The 13925-nt window shown below is 49.8% G+C and overlaps 1 protein-coding gene across 2 annotated transcripts in view; it reads left to right on the forward strand.

Moving 5' to 3' along the window:
• Nucleotides 1-13925, forward strand: part of YLPM1 (YLP motif containing 1) — an 81527-nt gene that overhangs the window by 23812 nt on the left and 43790 nt on the right. For both annotated transcript variants that reach the window (XM_068254533.1, XM_068254534.1), the window contains exons 5-11: nucleotides 298-5535; nucleotides 8036-8135; nucleotides 9216-9366; nucleotides 11104-11202; nucleotides 11300-11471; nucleotides 11555-11655; nucleotides 11740-11879. In XM_068254533.1, the coding sequence (XP_068110634.1) occupies nucleotides 298-5535; nucleotides 8036-8135; nucleotides 9216-9366; nucleotides 11104-11202; nucleotides 11300-11471; nucleotides 11555-11655; nucleotides 11740-11879 (6001 nt within the window). The remainder of the gene's footprint in view (nucleotides 1-297; nucleotides 5536-8035; nucleotides 8136-9215; nucleotides 9367-11103; nucleotides 11203-11299; nucleotides 11472-11554; nucleotides 11656-11739; nucleotides 11880-13925) is intronic.

Here is a 13925-nt window from a genome sequence, read left to right on the forward strand (position 1 = left end):
CAGCACCGACTTTTGGCAGCCTGGCGGGGTTTCAGAACACCTGGCCCGCCCACCTAAATAGTCCTGGGTACAACACTGTTTAATAAACTGAGGAGCCCTGGTAAATATTAGACTAAGTAGTCGGAGTCAAGGAGTCTGAGCCGTTTTGGGTACCCGGAGTCAGAGTTGGTGTCAGGGTTGGATGATTTCTGTACTCCACAGCCCTGGTGACTAGTGAGGTATTGGCATTGTTTTATATGGAGCAGGGACGTGGCTATGGTGGTATTTACATGATTTTCTTTTCTGTTTGTCTCACAGATTTTCTACACCTGGATCTGGACTCCCACAATTTCCTCCTCCTGGCCATACTGGACCTCCTGGTTTCCGTGGCCCCCATCCTGTGTATGAAAGAGACAATCAGCATGTGACACATGAGCAGACGACTACCACCACCGCTGACAAGTCTTGGCAGTTTGGGGAAGCCAGTAGTCAGAGTGCCGCAACTAACAGATGGGACAAGCCACAAGACCGACCTGACCAGTCATGGGAGAAGTCTGTCCCATCTCAAATGTCTACATCTTCAACCAAAGAGTTTTCTGAGTATCCCACAAAAGAGGTCTCAGAAAGGGCAACCAGTCATCCTGGAAACACACAGAATAAATCTGAGGAATCTCAGCTTAAAAGAAAAGATAGTCATAGTGATGATATGGATAATAAATGGAATGAACCCCCTGATAGCAGATGGAGCAGTTCAAATGAACCATTCAATAAATGGAGCAGTGTTCCTGACAAGTGGGGCTCAGGCAACACCTCATCCCACATGGAAAGATATGGTGATGCTAAAGATCCCAGCTCTGACAAGTTGGGTGCTGTTGCAGGGGCACCTGGCGAAAGATATGGAGATCAAATGGTTCCACCCTATGACCAGCATAGTTTCCAAGAAAGGCTTTGCCCCCCTGATGCTTCTCCACACTTTAGGTTTGGTCCACCAGATATTTCAGGAAGGGGGAGAGCTAGATTTTCTGCTGTACCTCCACATGCTAGATTCCCATTTTCTGACAACCATCCCCGACACCGGTTTGGCACTCCTGACAATCGACCACCCAGATTTGGCTTTCCAGAAGCAGCTCAAGGAGAGCGCTTTAGTGGTCCCGAACAAGCACCTCTTCGAGACCATTTTGGTGCTTCTGATCAGTACTCTTCTAGTGATCGCCTTGGTTCCACCCCAGACCAGATGACTCCTCGAGATCGTTTTGGCAGCCATGCTCAACCTCCTCCACGTGATCACTTTGGCACCTCTGATCAGCAGTTGCCTAAGGATCGATTTAGTGCCCCAGATCAGCCTCCTACTCACGACCGTTTTGGCGCTCCGGATCAGCCACTTCCTCGCGACCGCTTTGGCGCCCCAGATCAGCCGCCTCCCCGCGACCGCTTTGGCGCCCCAGATCAGCCGCCTCCCCGCGACCGCTTTGGCGCCCCGGATCAGCCGCCTCCCCGCGACCGCTTTGGCGCCCCGGATCAGCCGCCTCCTCGCGACCGCTTTGGCGCCCCGGATCAGCCGCCTCCCCGCGACCGCTTTGGCGCCCCGGATCAGCCGCTTTCCCGCGACCGCTTTGGCGCCCCGGATCAGCCGCCTCCCCGCGACCGCTTTGGCATGCTGGATCAGCCACCTTCCCGCGACCGCTTTGGCATGCTGGATCAGCCACTTCCCCGCGACCGCTTTGGCGGCCCAGATCAGCAGCCTCCCCGTGACCGCTTTGGCGGCCCAGATCAGCAGCCTCCCCGCGACCGCTTTGGCGGCCCAGATCAGCAGCCTCCCCGCGACCGCTTTGGCGGCCCAGATCAGCAGCCCCCCCGCGACCGCTTTGGCGGTCCGGAACAGCCACCTCCCCGCGACCGCTTTGGCGGTCCGGAACAGCCACCTCCCCGCGACCGCTTTGGCGGTCCGGAACAGCCACCTCCCCGCGACCGCTTTGGCGGTCCGGAACAGCCACCTCCCCGCGACCGCTTTGGCGGTCCGGAACAGCCACCTCCCCGCGACCGCTTTGGCGGACCAGAACAGCCACCTCCCCGCGACCGCTTTGGCGGCCCGCAACAGCCACCTCCTCGTGACTCTTTGGGTGCTCCAGATCAGCTGCAACCTCGTGACAGATTTGGAGTCTCGGATCAGCCACCTCGCCGTGACCACTTTGGTTCCCCAGTTCCACCCCCCTCTCAGGACCGCTTTGGTGCTCCTGATCAACCAGCTCCACGGGATAGATTTGGTGGACCTGATCAGGCACCACTGCGAAACCGCTTTGGCGCTCCAGATCAGCCACCTCCTCAGGAGCGCTTTGCTGCTTCTGACTTGCCAAAATTTCAGGAAGGTTTTAGAGATGGTGAGATGCCACGTCCCCATGACCGCTTTGTTGGGTCAGGTATGCCACCACGTCCTCATGACCGTTTTGGTAGTTCTGAGCTGCCAACACCCAGAGACAGATTTGGGGGATCGGATATGCCTCCTCAGGACAGATTTGGAGGCCCAAGTATTATTCCTCAAGACAGACTGGGGGGCTCCAAGATTGATCGATTTGAAGGCACTGAACTGCCACCTTCACAGCATGAAATGCAGTCACACAAGGATAAGGCTGGTGACTTACAAGATAACTTGGTTACTCCTGTTAAAAAGGACAATGCTGCTGCACAGGAAGGTAACTCACAAGGCAGTGGGGAGAATAAAAAGGTTTCCTTCAATAGGTGGGACTCTGTGGACAAAAAAAATAAAACAGATGGGTTGCAGGAGAAGGGTAAGCAGGGTACACGCCCCCCTTTGTTAGGCGACACCCCTTTAGAGAAACCTGTAATAGAAGCAGTTTCTGCAAAACCTTCAAATGAACCTCCCCAAAGCCAGATCAGCAAAGAGAAGCCAGTGGATAAAATTAGTAGTGCCCCTGCAGATATAGCCCTGATTTCTGGTGGTCAGGGGGAGGCTATAAAAGATCAGCCTGATGTTGAGATGAAAAAAGTTCCAGAGCCTTCCAAGGAAGGTGCACTTAACAAAAATGCAGGCCCAGTTGTGAAGACAGAACTCACAGCATCTCCTTTGTTGCCCAAACCAGGTGAACCTGCAGATTCTAGTAAGGATAAACCAAAAGCTTTAGAGTTGCCTAAAACTGATCCATGTTCTGGTATTCCACCTGGTGAAAAACTACATGTACCAATCAAAGCAAATGATTTAGTTCCTAGCTCATCTACACCTTTGGATGGCTCAAAGACCACTAGTCTGATAGATACTCCCGATTCATCCGCCATCAATAAGTCAGCCATCTCACAGATTTCTTCTAAACCTGAGTTTAAGCCAGGTGCCCCACTTGCCAGCCTTCCATCCATGCCCATTAAGGAAGAACAACCACCTACTGATAACTTAGGTGCCCCAAGTAACTTCCCTTCTTCAGGACCCTTGAGTAACATCCCTTCCAGACCTGGCTTACTCCCCACTCCTACTACTGGGATAGATTCATCTTCTCTCCCCCACACTATGCCACCATTTAGACCTCAAGCCCCTCCCGTAGTACCACCTGTTAGGCCAGGTGGTCCTTGGATTCCTCCAGTTAGGCCAAATGACCCCTGGGCTTCTTCTGTTAGGCCTGGTGGTCCAAGGATGGCTACTCCATTTCGACCAGGTGCTCCTCTATTGGATACTCCAATCCGACCAGGTGCTCCTCTATTGGATACTCCAATCCGACCAGGTGCTCCTCTATTGGATACTCCAATCCGACCAGGTGCTCCTCTATTGGATACTCCATTTAGACCAGGTGCTCCTCTATTGGATACTCCATTCCGACCAGGTGCACCACCGTCAGATGCACCATTCCGATCAGGTGCACCACGGTCAGATGCACCATTCCGACCAGCTGCACCATGGTCAGATGCACCATTCCGACCAGGTGCCCCTCGGGCTACTCCTCCAATTAGACCAGGTGTGCCTCGAGCAGATCATCCAGTTAGACCAGGCCTCCCACTTCCAGATCCTGTAGTTCGTCCAGGTGCTCCTCACGGTGCTCTTTCAGTGAGACCAGGCATCCCTAGGGCACCACTTTCAGTAAGGATGGGAGGACCGAGAGCTTCCCCACCTGTAAGACCTGGGGGACCAAGAGCGGTCCATCCTGTTAGGCCAGGTGGGCCTAGGCCCCCTTTTCCTGTTAGGCCAGGTGGCCCTTTACTGCCACACCCTTCAAGGCCAGGTGCTCCTGGGGTCCCCTTTTATGCTTGGGAAGAGAGTCCTGAGGGCGAAGACTCCTATGAACAATCTATGGGAGATGAACTTGCACCTGAGGATACGTATGAAGAAGTTGATGAGGAACCGGAATTGGAGGATGAGCAGCTACAAAGACCAGAAGGTCATCCAAGACATTTCCATCCAGATTTTGAAGAGGAAGAAGGAGATGATGCAGAGGGCTATTTCCATCATGAGTCAGGAAGGCCAGGTGAATTTAGAGAAGATGATCAGTCGCATGAGCCTGAAACTTATGGAGATGATTGGCATGAGCACAGGCCAGAAAATTATGACATGCGATTTGGTCACCGTGGCAGAGGGAGAGCAAGAGGATTTATGCATGGTAGACTGCCACCCAGACCAGGCAATCGAGAAACAATGAACATTTTAGATGACCGGGACTTTGAGACTCGAGGTGCTTTACCAGATGAAAGGCCTCTTTTCAGAGAGGATTTGAATGACCCACCCTCTTTTGGTCGGGAACCCTTTATTAGAGAGCCAAGGTTCCTTGAAAGAGACAGAGTTCCTCTTGATCCTTCAGAAGTTAGGAACAGAGATTTCCCAGTTGAAGATGAGCGGTTTCAGGATTGGGAAAGAGACAGATTCTGGCGAGCTCACAATAGAGAGCCATTTAGGGATCCATATCTAAGAGAAGAACGCCCTCTTCGCCCACCACATTTCCCTCATGATATTGATGCACACCGTGGTCCATGGCATGATCGATTTCTAGACAGAGATATGGACAGAATCCTTGAACTAGAGAGGCTAGAAAGATCTTTATATGAAAGGAATGTTAACCGAGATTATCACCGATTTCCAGAAGACATGGATTTTCCACTCCGAGACAGAGACTGGTTGCCTCCTAGACGACCACTATCTCCTCATCATCCGTACTCCCCTGTCCGAGCACGATCACCTCTTCCATCACTTGACAGATATCGAGATGAGAGGTGGAGATTAGAAATGGACTTGGCAGAAAGAGAATTGAGGGAACGCGGGGAGCTCAGGATTCATGATTATCCAGAACGTCCTTTGTGGCATGAAGACAGAAACCCTGATGAGCTTCCAGAAAGGGTAGGATTACAGCCCAGAGATGACAGATGGTATCCACCCGAAGAAAGAGTTGGGAATGAAGGCCTGAATACACTTCCATCTCAACTTCCTGTAGACTCTGCTTCAGTTGCAGGGCCAGAACAGTCAGCGTTGCCAGACGGTGAACCCGCCCTGCCTGGTATTTTGGCTCTTAGTGAGAGAGAGCATGAGATTATCCTGAAAGCTGCACAGGAACTAAAAATGCTGAGGTGAGTTTCCATCGAGGTGGTACTACCTTCTAACCTGTACCCGCCACCTCATGAATCGTACCAAATGACACAGTTAATTCTCCTGACCAATGCCTATTAACAAGTGACCTCCCAAACTGCATCCAGTGACCTTGTACTACCACATAAGCTATACTGCACAATGCCATGCTAGCCCAACCTATTTTCTTGTCGTGTAGTACATACTTAGTACTCCCTTCCACACCCATACCTAATCCTCTGATACGTCTTCATTGATTTCCCTCTAATGCTGGGAATACACAGCTCGATTCTGAGCTGATAAGATGGTTAGATAATTTCCGACGTCTCATCACCGTTTGATCGTTTTGGCACTCGATATGTCATTGAAGTGAATTGAAAAAAGGTAAGAAAAACAAGCGGAAGATAAGAGATTCGAACGGGCAAAAACGATCGGGCGCAGAATCGAGCGCCAGAATCTACTCGTGTATTCCCAGCATGATGACGAGGTTTCCTCCAACCCTTACCAGCTGATATAGGCCACAATTCATAACGCTGAACTCCCATGTTTTTAATAACTATACTGAGCAGTTTCTACTGTTATCATCGTGGTGATAGATAAATTTCATATTCACTCAATGTGGCCATACATCTAGCGATTTGGCAGCCAGTCGACCATCCAATTCGATAATTATTGGGTCAGGTGAAAAACGATGCCACCACAAGGATGTCCATTCGATTATTTGACCGATTCCAGGTCAGAATTGGTAGAATGTTTAGATCGGACGTGCTGGGAAATCTCAAGCTGACGTGGCGTGCAATATCTCTGTCCCTCCCAAATGCTGTGTACCTGTGATTGCAATACTCTACCTGTCAAATAGCCACAGGTAGACACAGCCCCCCCCCCCTTCTCTCTCCTTCCCTAGCTGCCCTATACAAGCTGTAATCTTGCTGGCAGAGGAGGCAGCAAGGGAGGTGGCGCTACATCCTGCCTGCATGAACTGCTCCCCCTCCTATGTATCTACATGTGAGAATAAAGGTGTCCATAGATTACTCAACTTGGCAACCGATCAACCACCCAATTTGATCATAATTGATCATGTATATGTGACCAATTTAACACTCAAATTGGTCGCATGTATAGATTGGACATGCTGGAAAAAATCCCTTGCCGATATGCTCAACCTGGGGCACGGCTGTAATGGTGTGCGATGATCATGAACGACGAACGTGACGGAAATCCCCAGACACCCCAATTGTTTATCTCCGCACCCCCCCCCCCATGCCCCATGCATTTATACTTTACCTGTCACTGCCTGCTTGTGTCTGCAGTTCTTCTGCATTCTGGCAACCGCGTGGGGGTGCAAATGCAGAAGTGTGAGAGCAGCAGCCCGGGGCGGTGTCACAAGGCCGATTCCCGCAACATCTTATGCTGAAATTGATTGGGAATCGGCTTACGGTTTATGTCGGCCAACAGATCTGTGATCATATTCGATCAGAGTGAAATCTGTTTCTTGGTCAAAATCGCTAGATGTATGAGTGCCTATACTGCATAGATGATAACTTAAAGCGGATCCGAGATGAAAAACTTCCTATAACAAGTAACTTGTCTATATATCTTATCTAAAGTTTAGATGGTTTACACAGCAAATCTAGCTGCAAACAGCTTTAATAGAATATGATTAGGTCTTCCTGTGATACGAGGGCAGCCATGTTGTTTGTAAACATTACATAGAGTCTTATCTGTATCTTGAGCACTCAAGCCTGTGAAAAAAAACCTAATCCCCCCTCCTCCCCTCTGCCTCTGAAATCAATGGCTAGTAACACCTCCCCCTCCTGCTGCCCAGACTGAGCTCCCATGAGCCCTTGCTACTGCCAAGGCTCTCTGCAAACCTGTGGGTGTGGCTCATTTAGTTTATAGGGAATTAAGAGTATTAAAACAAAAAAGTATTTGACTTGAGGCATGCCCTATAAACAATAGGAAAAGAACACAATTATGCAATGAGTAAAAGTTCACCTCGGATCCACTTTAAGAACTGGAGTGATGAGATAACACTCGCTGTGAAAGCGTATCAATGCATGTTAATATGGCAAGCTACCTTAGTGAATTAACACAATACAGATGTTTTTTCACTTGCCTTATTAACACTAGCATGATCTTAGTGAATTGTGGCCATCGTCTTTTAAGGGATACCCAGTGACCTGGTGCCACCTGCTGACCCATACCCAGTGACTTGGTGCCACCTGCTGACCCATACCCAGTGACTTGGTGCCGCCTGCTGACCCATACCCAGTGACTTGGTGCCGCCTGCTGACCCATACTCAGTGACCTGGTGCCGCCATCTGACCCATACCCAGTGACCTGGTGCCGCCTGCTGACCCATACCCAGTGACCTGGTGCCACCTGCTGACCCATACCCAGTGACCTGGTGCCACCTGCTGACCCATTCTTGGTGCCACCTGCTGACCCATACCCAGTGACCTGGTGCCACCTGTAGTAGCTGGTATTCTTTGTTTGGTGCAGGGAGCAGAAGGAACAGCTGGATAATCTGAAGCATTTCTTCAGTGAGGCGGACTCGGCTGACGCACTTCAGAAAACTCCATCAGATATTGCTGGGCTGAAGGTGGGTTTTGATGGCAAAAAGGCTTCAAAATTAAATTCCTTGAATCGTAAATAGAATCCACAACCCCCCCTTTTTTTTTCCCAGAAGGCTGGGATTAGTGGTGTCTGCAGTAGTCTGCCAGGGATCTCCTGTGTGTGCAGTAGTCTGGCGGGGAGCGGCAGTGTCTGTGGTAGTCTGGTTTGAAGCGGTGGGGTCTGTGGGCAGTGGTAGTGTCTGCAGTAGTCTGGCAGGGATCTCCTGTGTCTGTAGTAGTGTGGCGGGAGGGGCTCTGCAGTAGTCTAGTGATGAGCGGTGGTAGTCTGGCTGGGATCTCCTGTGTAGTCAGACGGGAGTGCCAATGTCTCTGGTAGTGTGGGGGGCAGTGGTGGTAGTGTGGCAAGGAGTGGCTGTGTCTGTGGTGGTAGTCTGGCGGAGATCGGTGGTAGTGTGGCAGGGAGCTGCTGTGTCTGTGGTAGTCTGGTGGGGAGCAGTGGTAGTCTGGCAGGGAGCTGCTGTGTATGCGGTAGTCTGGTGGGGAGCTGCGGTAGTCTGGCAGGGAGCTGCTGTGTCTGCGGTAGTCTGGCAGGGAGCTGCTGTGTATGCGGTAGTCTGGTGGGGAGCTGCGGTAGTCTGGCAGGGAGCTGCTGTGTCTGCGGTAGTCTGGCAAGGAGCTGCTGTGTATGCGGTAGTCTGCCAGGGAGCTGCTGTGTCTGTGGTAGTCTGTCAGAGAGCTGCTATGTATGCGGTAGTCTGGTGGGGTGCGGTGGTAGTCTGGCGGGGAGCTGCTGTGTCTGCGGTAGTCTTGTGGGGAGCGGTGGTAGCTGCGGTAGTGTAGCAGGGGTATGGTGGTAACTGCAGTAGTCTGCCAGGGATTTCCTGTGTTTGTGGTAGTCTGGCAGGAAGCGGCAGTGCTTGCAGTAATCTGGCAGGGATCTCCAGTGCCTCGCGGGGGGACTATGGTAGTCCAGTTTCCCAGATATACCTGACAATAAGAAAAGAGGAGGTGGGAGGGAGGTCATGGGCGTGACAGAGGCTTGTGCTGCTTTATGGCAGAGCTGCTGTAATATGGCCTTTTACTAATTATCTGTCTATCCTTCTTAGCCACCTCCTGGTGAATCTGCAGCAGAGGCGGCAGGTCTGTCTGGCCGGGGTGTTGGTGAGGCGTTTGGACTCTGGGAAGAAGAACGAAGTCGCCCAATAGGTTCCAAAATCGGTGGAATTCACAAGACTGTAGACTATGCACATGGCCGAGGTACTTATGACTGCTATGTACTGTCTGCTGTTCGCGCATGGCAAACACCACACAGTGCCATGTGCTGCTTGTCATGTGCCTTTTATCGTTTACCATGCCCTGTTTTTTGCTGTTTGCTATGTGGTTGCCTTGTGTTGTGTGAAGTTTATCGTGTTGTCCATGTGCTATGTGTTTGTGCTGATTGCCCTGCTCTGTGTAATGTGTTTGCTGTTTGCCGTGTGCTATGTGGTGTTTGATCTGTTTGCCATGCGCTGGTTTTCACTATGCGCTGTGTGGAGTTTATGGTGTTTGTCGTGCTCTAAAGATGAAACTCGAAAAATCAGAACATCCTGCAAAGTCAATTTATTTCAGTAATTCAACTTAAAAGGTGAAACCAATATATGAACTAGGAACTCCTGAGCAGTTATTTTGGATTAATTAGCTGATTATAGTCTGACACTTTGAGCCTAGAATATTGAACATTTTCACTACAGTCTTGTGGTCTGAGATTTCGATTTTGGGGTTAAAGCAGAATATAATCCTGCATTTCAACTTTGCTCTAAAAACATTATTTACAGCATATTATATGCAACCAGCATTTTTTTTTTACTAGACCAGCATTGGAAGGGTTATACACAGAGCTTTAAAGTTCCGTGGAAAGAAATGCTGCAGCAGCCGACATTTAGATAGATACATTTAAGTAAACACAATGTAACAAGTGTGGAATGTGAAACACACTCTGACTGTGCAGGAGCTCCCAGACACAGAGAGTGAGTCACATTCTTCACTTGTTACACTGTGTTTACTTAAATGTATCTATCTAAACTTCGGCTGCTGTAGCATTTCTCTCCACGGAACTTTAAAGCTCTGTGTGTAACCCTTCCAATGCTGGTCTAGTGAAAAAAAAAATGCTGGTTGCATATAATATGCTGTAAATGATGTTTTAAAGCAAAGTTGAAATGCTGGGTTATATTCCGCTTTAATCATCAAAATTATCAAAAAGTTTGAAATATCTCAATTTGCGTGTAATGAGACTATTTCATATATTATTCACCTTTTAACTTGAATTACTGAAATAAATTGACTTTTGCATGATATTCTAATTTTTCAAGTTTTACCTGTATGTGGTGTTTGTGCTGTTTGCTGTGCGCAGTGTAATGTTTGCTTGCTGTGTGCAATGTGATTATTGCTGTGCGCTATGTGGGGTTTGTAGTTTTTGCCGTGCCCTGTTTGTGGTGTTTGCCTTCTGCTGTGTGGTGTTTGCTGTGTGCTATGTGGTGTTTTCTGTGTGCTATGTGATGTTTGTGTTTGCCATGCGCTGTTCGTGGTGTTCTGTTTGCTGTGTGCTGTTTGGGTAGTCTACCGTGCACTATGTGGTGTTTGCCTTCCACTGTCTGGTGTTTGTGGTGTTTGCTGTGTGTTATGTGGTGTTTGCTGTGTGTTATGTGGTGTTTGCTGTGTGTTATGTGGTGTTTGCTGTGTGTTATGTGGTGTTTGCTGTGTGTTATGTGGTGTTTGCTTTGTGCTATGTGATGTTTGTGTTTGCCATGCGCTGTTTGTGGTGTTCTGTTTGCTGTGTGCTGTTTAGGTGGTCTACCGTGCACTATGTGGTGTTTGCCTTACGCTGTCTGGTGTTTGTGATGTTTGCTGTGTGCTATGTGGTGTTTCCATTCTCTGCGATGCGTTGTTTGTGGTGTTTGTTTTGTTTGCCATATTTTTTTGCCACGTGTGGTGACCTTTTTCCGTTCTGTTTCTAAGACATCCCAGTAGGGAAGGTGGAGCAGACGCCGTATGGTGAGCGAGTGATGCTACTGCCAGACCTTCCCGGGGACAGAGGAATTCTCCCATTCCAGAAAGGTAGATATGCGCCCCAAGTTGCTATTAGGATTATGGCTCCCTGTATAGAGATTTCCTGTCTCTGCAGAGAACTAATCCTGGCTTTCTTTCTCTTTAGAGCTTCTGTTGGATTCTGCCTTTGACCGAGATCTGAGGGACCGGGATCCGTATTTTGAAAGGCCTGGCAGTAAAGGGATGGATCGCCGGGATTATGATCGGGATATACACAGAGATCGTGCTGAGCTGGACAGGGATCGCGCCGATCGTGATCGCCACCAGAGAGAAGATAGGTGCGTGAGCCTTCGTTGCAACAAATACACTTCACCAGGGTTATCCTGGCATTTCTGACTTCTGTACGCATGTATGTACGCAGGTTGCCTTACCGCGACAAGGATGGTTCCGGTAGGCGGAGTGGTCCTGACAAGGCACCGTATGACCGAAAGCCGTACGAGGCACCGTCCCCATCATATGGAGGTGAGGAAGACTGACTATTTACTAATGACACTCTGTAGAGGAAGCAGATGACCAATTGCCTTTGTCTTTACATTTGCTTTACAGGAAGTCGCAGGAGTTACCCCGATGACCGGCCTGTGATGCCCCCTCCTATGCCAGCGCCGCCACCACCAGAGAAGAAGCCAGAGACCATTAATGTTGATGATATCCTGAAGAAACCTGGCCGTGCTAACAGGCCTGAGCGTGTATGTCCACTGCTCCCTAGTTGTTGTTTTAGCGTTCAGAAAACATTACAAAGGACCTCTCTTTGTTCCTGCCAGTATTCAGAGTCAGTGGACCTCTCTGTGTTCCTGCCAGTATTCGGAGTCTGAGGACCTCTCTGTGTTCCTGTCATTATTCAGAGTCTGAGGACCTCTCTGTGTTCCTGGCAGTATTCAGAGTCTGAGGACCTCTCTGTGTTCCTGTCAGTAGTTAGAGGGAATCCTTTGCACTATTGTCTGTCTTTATTTGGAGTCCATTACCAAGGACTTCTCTGTTTTCAGAGTGTTTCTGAGGACCCCCCTCCCAATATTCTGTTGTATACAGAGTATGAGAAATCTGCTGTATTATTGTCCATTACGGAGGTCTCCATGCTATTGTCAATCTTTGTTCAGATTGAAGAGCCATGTTATTTCCTGTTAGCATTCAGAGTCTGAAGATCCCTTTTGTATTCTTGTCTTGGTAGTACAGTATTTAGATTGTAAGAGTATGAGGAATCGTCTGTACCATTGTCTGTTCTGAGTCACCGTGAGCTGCCTGGGTATGCCTTATTTCTGAGCACGCTTCATTGTCTGTTGCAATTCATAAGAATCTTCTGTATTGTCGTCTTATTGTTCTGAGTCCATTAATGGGGTTTTCTGCATGTTCATGTCTGTCATTGTGCAGAGTCTGAGATTGCTGTCAGGGTTCAAAGTCTGAGGACTCCTCTGTATTGCAGTCGGGGTTCAAAGTCTGAGGACTCCTCTGTATTGCAGCCAGGGTTCAGAGTCTGAGGACTCCTCTGTATTGCTGTCAGGGTTCAGAGTCTGGGGACTCCTCTGTATTGCTGTCAGGGTTCAGAGTCTGGGGACTCCTCTGTATTGCAGTCGGGGTTCAGAGTCTGGGGACTCCTCTGTATTGCAGTCGGGGTTCAGAGTCTGGGGACTCCTCTGTATTGCTGTCAGGGTTCAGAGTCTGGGGACTCCTCTGTATTGCTGTCAGGGTTCAGAGTCTGGGGACTCCTCTGTATTGCTGTCAAGGTTCAGAGTCTGGGGACTCCTCTGTATTGCAGTCGGGGTTCAGAGTCTGAGGACTCCTCTGTATTGCAGTCAGGGTTCAGAGTCTGGGGACTCCTCTGTATTGCAGTCGGGGTTCGGAGTCTGGGGACTCCTCTGTATTGCAGTCGGGGTTCAGAGTCTGGGGACTCCTCTGTATTGCAGTCGGGGTTCAGAGTCTGAGGACTCCTCTGTATTGCAGTCGGGGTTCAGAGTCTGAGGACTCCTCTGTATTGCAGTCGGGGTTCAGAGTCTGAGGACTCCTCTGTATTGCAGTCAGGGTTCAGAGTCTGGGGACTCCTCTGTATTGCAGTCGGGGTTCAGAGTCTGGGGACTCCTCTGTATTGCTGTCTGTGTCTGGAGTGAAGAGCATTTCTGTGTTTTCTCTTAGTGCTAGTTCACAGTGCTCAGTTGCATTGCAGAATAATTCTGCATGACCACTCGGGGCCCTTTCACACTGAGGCGATGTGGTGTGGTAAATTCACCCCACCGCAGCCTATCTGCGGTCATATCTATGGGGTAGTTCACACTCCCCACGTTACAGTACGCTGGGCCAGACGTGCCCTATCTCCAGACGTGCCCTATCAATACCTACGGGACCTGCGTCGGGGTGCAGGTCTATGGTAGCGCGTGCATTTTAACCACTTAAGTACCAGTGGTCTCTGCCCTCTTAAGGACTAGAGACCGCTGGTACAATAACGACGGAATCCCGACAAATCGCCGCGCATATCCGCCGTCACCGCCGCACGCCGGGATCCTCAGGACATAGTCATGTGAGCCGGTTAGGAGCCGCTTTCATTGGCTCCAGACTGTGTCCATAAATGTAAGCCAATGGGAGTTGCTTACATTGATACACGGCCAGGAGCCAATGAAATTGGCTCCTAACCAACTCACATGGCTCTGCCATCTTAGAGACAGGCAGAGTCGGTGAGCTGTGGCGAGAGACATCTGGTTTGAGCGGCGCGATCGGCGGGGAGCGACGGAAACGGCGGATGCGGG

Source organism: Hyperolius riggenbachi, chromosome 9 (assembly GCF_040937935.1).
Source record: "Hyperolius riggenbachi isolate aHypRig1 chromosome 9, aHypRig1.pri, whole genome shotgun sequence".
Taxonomy (NCBI): Eukaryota; Metazoa; Chordata; class Amphibia; order Anura; family Hyperoliidae; genus Hyperolius; species Hyperolius riggenbachi.